At 39.5% G+C, this 10,822-nt stretch overlaps 1 protein-coding gene across 1 annotated transcript; it reads left to right on the forward strand.

Annotated features, from left to right (window-relative positions):
- The first annotated feature begins 1,139 nt into the window (after window positions 1–1,139).
- Window positions 1,140–8,881, forward strand: LOC125903207 (potassium-transporting ATPase subunit beta-like). The gene is made up of 7 exons (XM_049599979.1): window positions 1,140–1,567; window positions 4,581–4,709; window positions 6,167–6,280; window positions 6,370–6,575; window positions 6,702–6,764; window positions 7,228–7,320; window positions 8,590–8,881. Exons 1-7 carry the CDS (start codon window positions 1,456–1,458, stop codon window positions 8,746–8,748), a joined length of 876 nt encoding a protein of 291 aa, XP_049455936.1. The 5' UTR covers window positions 1,140–1,455; the 3' UTR covers window positions 8,749–8,881.
- Window positions 8,882–10,822: the final 1,941 nt, after the last annotated feature.

The following is a 10,822-nucleotide window of genomic DNA, read 5'->3' on the forward strand; positions in this document are numbered from 1 at the left end:
GTAAACTTGCCAGCCTTCTGTCCCTGACCACGAGTTCGGCCTCAGCGTCTCTGGTTTCTGTCTGCCTGTGGCTGTGCAGTGTTTTCCTGCTACAACGTTGCAAAGTGAGAGTTCCCACCTGCTGCCAGGTGCCTGCTGTGAGACACCACATCTCTCTGTCTGTCTCTGTCTGTGTCTGTCTAGGGGTTCTGCGCCTGAAGAATTCTTTGTCAGCTCATGGTCATGTTGCCTTATTATACAGTAATAAAAGTCATTACCAACTGTCTGCCTGCCTCGGAGTGCTGCATTTGGGTACAATCATAATGAGCAAGCAATGCACCTTACCATACCTCATCTTGGGCGCAACTATATTTGTTACTCGCACAATGTGGGCACTGGCCATGGAAATGACAGCTGTGTCCATCTCAAACTAGCAATGACATTAGTGCTGCACTATACGCTGCTTTTGCGCAGGGTGTAAGATAGGGCCCTCAGTCTCAGCACATGCTAAAATTAGCTATCTAGCATCAAACACAAAGACTGATGGAAATACCTTTAGTTTTGCAGGCATATTGTCATAAACCATAGTGCCAGACAGGTTAAAATATTGACCTGGTGATGACACCAAATATTCAGAATAATTCATCCCCTGTCCCAGAGGGAGATTTGTTTGTTCTGTGAAACACAGAAACATACAGATAAAGACAGAACACAAAATCTGCATGTATGCATACATCCATCCCAGCTCATAACAGTGTGAACAAGGCAGAAATTGTTCAGGGCTGCTGTCACAGGAGGAACAAAACTCCTGCTCAAGCGAGCTCCTCTTCGTTTTAGAGTCCTGGACATATGCCACTATATGCATATATAAGTATGTCAACATTATTTGGTTCAGCCTTGTTAAGTTTGAGGATTTTGTCCGATTCCACGTCCTTTAAATTGTCTTCTTTTTACTTTTGGAAAAGTTCAATGCTCCAAGCCCAGATTGGCTCTTTGGCAGGTACAGAATCAAACAGACGCAAGCTTTGGTTTATGTTTCCACGTGTCAATCATTTCTCAACAAATCATATTCAGTTGTTCACCTTGATTGTCGTCATTGGTAACTGAGCTGCCTGGCTGTTCAAGGTGATCCTCACGTTTCTCCAAGGAGTAAAGGACATCATACCGCCATCATGCTCACCTTATCTCGGCCTTATAAAGAGTGAATAAGAGATAACGCATACATCACACTCTGGAGCGACGTCCAGGGAGTGAGTTTTAGCTTTCACTGTAAAAAAGTATGTGACGGGAGACAAACAAGACATCAGCAGAAACCTAAGTGCCTCAAACTCTGTGGGGTGGGACAGGAAGGAGAGCGGGGACACAAGTATAACTGTGTGAGCCTTACTGTAAGTGAGGGAGAGAAGAAGAGAAGGTACATTTGAGTAAAGAAAAGAAAAGGTCTGCTGTGGTTGCCGGTCAGAATAGAGCTTCATCATGGCCGCCTTGAAGGAGAAGAGGACTTGTGGGCAACGATGTGAGGACTTCGGGCATTTTGTCTGGAACTCAGACAATGGGACGTTAATGGGGAGAACACCAGAGAAATGGGGTAATTATAACTTCATTAACATCTCTTTTGCAACATCAAATAAACACTGGAAATATACAATGAGATGCAGAAACACCTTTGATAAAACGATACAGTGGTTAAGTATTAAATAGGAGAGAGGAAGTGTTATTTGAGGCTGCTTTTGTTGCACTATAAATAAATATCCTGGTAAGTGTTGTTCATTTACTGCTGGTGAGCATCTACATCAAGGCAGAGATACTCATGTGCAAGACAAAATATATCACTGTAGGGCACGAAGGAGGTTTGCACACTGTTAGACTCCAAATTTAAGTTTATATTTTTCTTTGAGGCATTTTCCTCTTTTTATAAGGCATATTTAGATCTGCTAGAAGCCTGAAGAAGATGTTGAACATCAAAATGTTGCCTTGAAAAAAGAGGAAAAATCCTATAAGAAAAAAATATAAATTTTTCATTTGGAGCCCAACAGTGTGCAGACCTCCTTTGTGCCTAATGACACTTTAAACACAAGACGGACCTTCAAGTTGAATTAATACGTGAGACACTGTCAACAAAAATAAAATATTGTGAACTTTGATTACATTAGTTCAAGTTCTTCAAGTGTCAATGAAATTATTAGATTTCAGGATCCTTCCAACAAATATGTATTAAAAAAATCATGTCAATAAAATCTAATTAGAATCTAAGAAATGAAACAATGCAGAAGCTTAGATGTAGAAATAAAATATGATATAATAAAATAGAATATAATAACGCTGTGTTAAAATGTGTTCATATTATTTGTCCATCTTGAACAACTGAAACAAACTGGAACAAATATTCAACACATGCCAAATATTTTAACTGGAGAACTGCAGATATTTGCTCAAATGAAAGTTAAAGTAGAGATTCAGATGCTCTTATGCACATCTAAAGAGCTATGGGTTTCAGTATTTATTTCTTCTGTCCACTCCATCCCTGAAGAGTTTAGATAAGCTCATTAGACGCTAATGTTCAACAGTCTTCAGCTAAATAAAGTGGGTATTTCCGAAGTTACAATCTTTTTTAGTACAAAATACCCGAGACGGACAGATTGTTCTCTTATACTGGAGTCACATTAGGAGGGCATATCTTTATGGCCAGAATAAGAATTACAGCAACCTGTAACTCTTTCCATCTACCAGCATGCAGCTTATTGCTTTCAAAATATTACCCATATAAAAGTATATAGGAATATGTAAGAAGTATTCATGCAGCAGAATGGCCTCTGTCAGTGTTAAATGATAATACATCATATTAGTGGATTATCATTTAAAGCCTTAAAGTGTAATTTTGATGTTGCAGCTGGTGGAGGTATTTTGAACTACTTTTTTTAATGTTGGTAGATATGTTGTTAATCTATAATGGTGCTTTGAATCTTCATATGTTTTTGTGTATAAAATCTAAACCTGAAAAGTAACTTTTAAGTATAACTGGAAAATAGATGTAGTGAATACACTTAGTCAAGCTCGTAGGTTTCATTCCAACATTGGGAGGAACACACATGAAACAGGGGTTTTCAGGGTCCGCCATAAAATTCTGAACATTAAACACTTAATTTTCTGCATTATGGTGATTTTTTATAGACTAATTTGTGCCTTTTCTGTATCAATTGTGTAAATGTAATTCATTTTGTCAAAATAAATAAAAGTCCAACATGTACACATGTTCTTAATATTGACGGGGGGCATTGTGGTATATCTCATATCAGTGGTTCCTAACTGGTGGGTCACAGTCCAAAAGTGGGTCGTGGGTCCATTTTGAATGGACCCCAGGTGACTCGAGAATGTGTTGTTTGTAAAAAACACACTTTATTTTGAAGTACAGTGAATTTCTGGCACAGAGCTTTTATTTTGAAGTACCGTTTCCTGCTGTAGTGAGTGAATAACTAGTCTGGGGCTGTTTAGTGGCCGTTTTGGTAAGGAACCAGAACGAGGGTGAGAGAGACAGGATCCGGAATTCGATGGATGCGCCTTTCCGTCAAAATAAAAGCACCAAGCTAATAAAAATGCGGTGAAACTTTTTAATTTAAAGAATATAATTTACAAGAAAAGCCCCAAGCCATTAAGTTAATCTTTTTCTTTTATTGTAAATTGATGGTGCGCCAGAATTTAAAGTTTTACTTTGATGAACACTTTTACTTTGGTGAATTTGGTGAATTCCAGATCAGCTCTCTAGACCGGAACCAGAATCCAGACAAAATTCAGAGTGAATGGAAACCAGGCTCTTCCCCGTACGTGAAGAGCCTGGTGACGCGAGGCTAGTGAATAACAGACAGATACTTAACAGAGACAGCAAACTAAGTCGACGACAAGTGTGACGCTGAATATATTAAACTGTGCTGACCTTGAACTAATGACTAAGGAGAAATCTGAACCCTGTGGCTGGACCAGTTGGGAACCACTGGTTTATAAGATCCTGATATATTTTGTGTGTAGAATATAAACCTACAAAGTAACGTGTCAGTATAACTGAAAAACAAAACTAGTAAATGTACTTAGTTACATCCCACCACTGCATATAGACATGTGAAATCTGACCTTGACCTTTTGACCCAAGAGTCATTTTGAAATTACTTTACCAAATGATGCACCACATATATGCAGCTCTGTATGTGATACAATAAAACACAACCACAGGCCTACAAAGTGTAGTTGTACTGTTCTGTGTGACATTTTCTGTCCTTTAATATCACCACAGTGAGTGTGTATGTCTGCAGCGTGTGGACAGAGGGCGATAAGCCTGCTGCTGTGATAAGCTTATTTTTTTGTCAGAGTCCTTCCCCCTCTTTGTTTGATCTTACAATCAGATTAAATTGAGCTCATATCGACAGAGGACACCTTGACCTCTGCGAATGTAGACACACACCTTTGTGACCACGCTTAAAGCCCTTCTCTGTGTCATGTGTGCTTTCACATTAAGCCGGTGTATACTGTAAATACATTAAGGATTTCACTTTACTGCACATATGCTGCCACTAACATGTGACCCTGCCTGTACCCTTTCTCCTTCACAGTGTACATCAGTCTGTATTACGTGGCCTTCTACATTGTGATGACGGCCCTCTTCAGTCTGGCCATCTGGACGCTCATGTACACCTTGAGTCCGTACGCGCCGGACTATCAAGACCGGTTAAAATCTCCGGGTAACACACAACAACACAAGATAAGACAATGGCGGCTTAAAGGGAGAGTTCACTCAAAAAAACAAAAATACATGTTTTTACTCTCACCTATAGTGCTGTTTATCAGTGTAGATTGTTTTGGTGTGAGTTGTCGAGTGCTAGAGATAAAGACTTCACTCGGCTTGTGGTGCATAATAGTGATGGGAAAAAATGAACTAACAAATCTCGTTAAATGACACCTTTTAGTGTCCAGTATGTTCCAAGTCAGCCTTTGTTCATGAATCCCCAACTTTTCCCACATGCCCACTCACAGTTATTGTAGGGTGCTGCTCATGCTGCCAGCTACAGTGAGTTAACGAGGAGCAATTGAATAGGACTCGAGTCCAGACAGCCTGGCAGCTGCACTCACTGAACAAGATCGAAGGAACTGTTCTCGCTAAGTAGGACGTCTGTTGCTTGTCTGGGAATAACTTTAAGTTGATACAGTCAGATCACATCTCTGTAAAATCTGCTGGGCTTACATGGCCTTCCTACAAGAAAGGGTGGGCTTGTTACATACAGCTTTGCGAAAATTTACCACCTGATGAAGAAAACTTTAACTATATTCCATGAATAGCTTCAGAGCTTACCACTTTAACTACAATGGCCTGCCGTCAAAAATGCACTTCTTTTCCTGCTGCTAATTTGTTGTTATGCAGGAACAAAGTGCAGCAACCGTGCTGAATCAATGAGGGACCATTGATTAAATCTGACTTGAGCTGAGACCTGCACCAGCCAAGGCCAATGGTGCATTCAAGTGCTCCTTGGATGGTAGTTGTAGTTGATGAAACAACATGGACGCCACAAAGAAAACGTGTTGTATTTTCTTGCTCATAGCATTTAAACAACATGTTAATAAGATACTGACATATTTTGCAGGAAGTATCAGAGTTTTAAAAAAAACTTGAAGGAACCAAAACTGTGAAAAGCATCTGTCCACCCATCACTACAGCTCAAAGCTCCAAGAAAACACATTTACAGGTGCATCACGTGACAGTATAAGATGTGGACATTAATGGTGTCCTCCACAGCTAAGCTGTATAGCTCAGTGGTGCTACATGAGCTAGCAGTAGATGCATGTTTCCTTCTGCGTGGGTGTCTGTTAGAGGGTGTAGTTTCGTAGAAAGAAAATAGTTCCTAGATGAACTGCTCACAACAAAGTCGGTGGATTTTCTTGAGTAACTGGGTCATTATTTCTCTAAAGAGATGTTTCTGTTGAGTTTTTCAAATGTGTATTTTGGTGCTTTGTGCACCACACACCAAATGCCATCTAGTTCCATTATATTGGAGAGAAGTCAGACATCTCTACAGCTGATATCTCCAACACTAAAACAGTCTAGACTGGTGAGAGGAAAGATATGTATTTTTTGATTTTAGGGCAAACTGTCCCTTTAAATTAAACCTCAGTTAACCAGCTTTCTGTTTGCTTGTCTGTTCAGGGGTAATGGTATGGCCGGACACGTATGGGGAGGAGATTGTCGAAATCATCTACAACACATCAGACAAGGCCAGCTGGATGAAGATGACCAACATCCTTAATGAGTTCCTGAAGCGTTAGTATTCACTCACTTGACCCTGCAGGACCTTCATGTCTCACAAATATCAAGGCACCTGAATGTTTCTGTCTGTCTCTGTCCATCAGCCTACAACGACACCAAACAGCTTGAATGTAACAACTACAACTGCACTAAAGGAAAGTACTTCTTCCAGAACACCTACTCCGCCCCTCACCACACCAAGTGGGCATGTCCCTTCACGCAAAGCATGCTGGGACCCTGCTCAGGATTTGAGGACCCAACCTTTGGCTACAACTGCACCATGCCTTGTGTCGTCATCAAGATGAACAGGGTACGTTTCATTCATAAATATATCCGTCAGAGTGCTTTAAAAAAAAAAAATGGATCTTGCAGTAATTAAAAAAATAAATCACATTAAATGACCATGACTAAAGGCAGATCTGTTTTGTCTCCGCAGATCATCAACTTTCTGCCCACGAATCACACCAGCACACCCCCATATATCAACTGCACCATACTGGTGAGCAACATCTGTATACACTGTAACTGCATGCATCATTGAGTTTAAAGTTTTACATTTTATTTTCAGAGTTACTCCAGTGAATTATTATTACACTTCCATAAAGTTTGAGGGCTTCCCGAGAGTAAAATTAAAGATCATAATCGATCATGAGAGCCAAATATATACTGACTTTTAGTTACAGTATGGGCTGAGCTCCAAAACAGTGGATCCTACATTTCCCATAACGCAGCTCTCTTTCAAACTCAACAACCCCACTTTGTAACACAGACTTTCTGGCATAAATTTGTTGTCTCTGTACCGAGGGTTATTTTCTCTGACTTGACAAAGCTCCTCCTGAGTCACACGAGAAAAATATAACTTGTTTTCTCTCTTGTGATGAGCTAACTGATCTTTATTTAGTAAAATTGGTGGAGTGCTTCTTAAAATCTGATGAAATTCTGTGTTTGTGTGGGTTTTTTAGGAAGGATATGACAATGTGGCCAAAATGGAGTATTTCCCTGACAGGGGAATTATGGATCTCTCTTACTTCCCTTACTACGGAAGGCTGGCACAGGTGAGCAAGAATTAAGATGTGTTTCTGTCGTTAAAAATGTAATCTGTGGACGTTTGGCTGGATCACCAACCGGGCAATGGTCCTACACTAACTGTGTGCCAGACTTGCTTTCAATTATTTATTTTTATCTTCTAGTGATTTAACTATTTATCTTATCTCGGAAAGAAAAAAAAGGAGCTTTGTTATCTTGTGAAAACGAGATAATCAACTTGTTATCATGACAAAACAAAAGATTGTTTTATGTAGTTATCTCATGAAAATGCTCCAGTTGTCCGGATGCCTTTTATGCATGCTGGCATGGAGCTCCTGATCTCTGCTAAAACACTATAAGTAGCCTAATAAGAGGAACCAACCTCTTTTTTGTAATTATCTCATTATCTCAAGTCAGCAAAGCTCATTTTCTTGAGATAAGAAAATAATTAACTCATTATCTCCAGATAACAAATCTTATTTTCACAAAATAATGAAATAATGAGCTCTTGATGTAACAAAGTTTGTTTTCTTGAGATAACTAAATAATTAACTTGTGACACTGAGATAGTGGGGGAAAAAAATCAATCAGAATCACGGCTTCTCTGAACCTCCATGAACATGTGGTCAGCAGAGCCCAGTAGCTCAGTTGGACATTTTGGAAACGTACTTATTCAATTTCTTGCAAATCAAAACAGTGGCACGTATCTAAAGTATGTATTACGATAAGTATGTATTCACAACCAACAGGTGGTTAGCTTAGCTTAGCGCAAAGACTGGAAACAGGGGGAAACAGCTAGCCTGGCTTTGTTCAGAGGTCGGGGTCAAAATGACAATTTGCAGTGACTTCCTATTGTCTCTACTGGCTGCTGTGCAACCTCATTGTGACATCAAGACCTGACACTTGACTCCCCATAAAACTACAAACTGACATTGTCACACTTTTGTACAGATTAAACAAACGTGCTGTAATATGTTAATTTGTGAGATTTAAAAGCTTGGATAGAAAAATTTTGTTGCCTTTGCACAGAGCCAGCCTATCTGTTTCCACCTGTTTGCAGTCTTTATGCTAAACTAAGCTAAGCTAAGCTAAGCTAAGCTAATCAGATTCTAGGAGCATTTGGTTGTATCAATCTTCTTATCTAACTCTTGGCAAGAAAGTGAATAAACGTATTTCCCAAAATGTCAAACTGATTTTAAGTTGTATCAACATGTCCTAGAAAAATAAAATTTAAAGAACAAAAGTCAAACTTATCATCAACCAACTGTCTGCATCGCCTTCTTCCTCCTTTTCCTCAGCCCACTTACGTCAACCCGTTGGTGGCTGTTCGGTTCAACCTGGTTGGAGAGAAGACAGCCAAGATCCAGTGCAGAGCGGTCTCCGAGAAGATCAGCTACCAAAACCCCTACGACCCCTATGAGGGGAAAGTCACCTTCCTCCTCAAAGCAGTGAAATGAGAAGCAGAGGAGAGGATGTCCTGTGTGGAGCTTTTATAAACCTGATTTGTCAAACTTTGAGTGATTCATGAACCTTTTTGTCAAATAAGTTTCAGATTTTACCATGACATGAAAAATAAAATCTTTAAATCTATGTATAGTTATGTAATGTGTGTGTATTATGTGTGAATTTTCCTGCTGATCCAAGAGCGTTTTTAAAGAGTTTATTTATCCTTTAATTTATGAAGTATGAAAAATGCTAATCTGAAAAGTAATTAAAGCTGTCAGACAAATGTAGTGGAGTAAAAATATTTCTTATATGCCTCCAAAATGTGATGGAGTGGAAGTATAAAGTAATACCCAAGTAAAGGACAAGTACTTTTTGGGCAGTATTTGAGTAAATGTAGTGTTAAGTTTACATCAACAAAAGCAGAACTATTAGTTATGGGGTTGTTGCATAAGCAGTGTACCTGTTACATCAGTATATTCAAGTACAGTTACTGTCTACAGTAGCGCCGCTAATAGGATGATGATGAGGTTTCTTATAAATCTGCTGACCGCAGAGTCTGTGGGTTATCAGCTTACAAAGCGTACACACACACGCACACAAACACACACACACACACACACACACACACACACACACAGTCAGCTTCTCTTTCTAGGCTTCAGTGCAGACGGTATGAAAAAGAAAGATAAATTCAAATTCCTGCAAAAGCTTTACGATACTTTCATCAGACAGTACATGTGTTCAGTAACAGGAGCATGTGTAGAGAAGTGGTAAACGTGATGGTCTTTAGATAATTACATGAAAACGTTAATCAGAAAAAGAAAAGTCACTCTTGGTTGGACAATTCATGTCCAAACTGGAACCATATCTTTTACAAAGGTGTTAAATGGATGCATTTGGAGAGCGTTTACATTTTATTGTCTTTGAGAAGGTGCAATTTTGTTTAAAATGCTGCAACATATACTGTTAAAATCAGAAACTACGTCCGCAACAGACAGCTGGAGGGAAATTACAGTGAGTGACGCAAACAAGAAATGCCTGGCAGGACTGAGTGGCTGATGTTAACGACCCCGTTACTCAAGATGATCCACAGACCTTGTTGTGAGCAGTTTCATGCAAGAACTATTTTCTTTCTATTGAACTACAGTTGCCAACCATATCACTACGCAGAGGGAAGTGTGCATCTACTGCTAGCTGCTAGCTCACCTAGCACCACTGAGCTAGCTAATGTTACAGCCATTGTTGACATCTCATGCTGTTACGAGCACGAGCCCGATTCAAGAGTAGATGCACACTTCCTTCTGTGTGGTGATACAGTTGACGACTGAACCTGCTCACAACAAGGTCTGTGGATTTTCTTAAGTAACCAGGTCGTGATTTCTGGAAAGAGACATTGCTGTTGCTCAAGTTTTATTAATGGGTTTTTGTTTTTTTTTAATGATTTTTTTTGGGCGTTTTTGCCTTTAATTGACAGGACAGCTAAGTGTGAAGGGGGGAGAGAGAGAGGGAACAACACGCAGCAAAGGGCCAAAGGCTGGAGTCAAACCCGGGCCGCTGCGGCAACAGCCTTGTACATGGGGCACCTGCTCTATCCACCAAGCCACCAACGCCCCTTATTAATGTATTTCTTGGCAGTTTGAGCACCACAGGCCGAGTGTCATCCTGTTCCATTATATTCAAGAGAAGGTAGACATCTTGGAGGGAAGTCAAGGAATTCCATTGAGCTCAGTGACATGCCCGATACACACACCACCTCAAGATCAATCGATAAGATAACTCTTCTTGCTGACTAACTGGACAAAGTTAAAAGCTTAAGGGTAATACAATCTAGGATGGGAGGAGATAAGCATGTTAAAATCATGATTAAAAAAACTATACCGTTTGCACAATAAAAGAGAAAAGTTCAGAAAAGTTGAATAAAATCAGAATTCAGTGCAGGAGGTCTATAAATCAAAACACATAAAATACAGCTCTAGTTATGAATTAAAAAGCTTTGAATCTTAAAAGTGAAGACATTGCTGAGAAATGTATTTTTCAGAGGGTATAAAACACCTTTTTTTTTTTTTAAGTAGTATTAGTTCTAAT

This window comes from Epinephelus fuscoguttatus, linkage group LG2 (genome assembly GCF_011397635.1).
Source record: "Epinephelus fuscoguttatus linkage group LG2, E.fuscoguttatus.final_Chr_v1".
In the NCBI taxonomy this organism is placed as follows: Eukaryota; Metazoa; Chordata; class Actinopteri; order Perciformes; family Serranidae; genus Epinephelus; species Epinephelus fuscoguttatus.

Bases quoted from the DNA above. Each gene is read 5' to 3' on its own strand.
- LOC125903207 (XM_049599979.1), top strand. From the start codon at position 1,456: ATGGCCGCCTTGAAGGAGAAGAGGACTTGTGGGCAACGATGTGAGGAC. The intron at 6,281-6,369 runs GTTAGTATTCAC...TCTGTCCATCAG, and splicing joins CCTTAATGAGTTCCTGAAGC to CCTACAACGACACCAAACAG. The intron at 7,321-8,589 runs GTGAGCAAGAAT...CCTTTTCCTCAG, and splicing joins ACTACGGAAGGCTGGCACAG to CCCACTTACGTCAACCCGTT.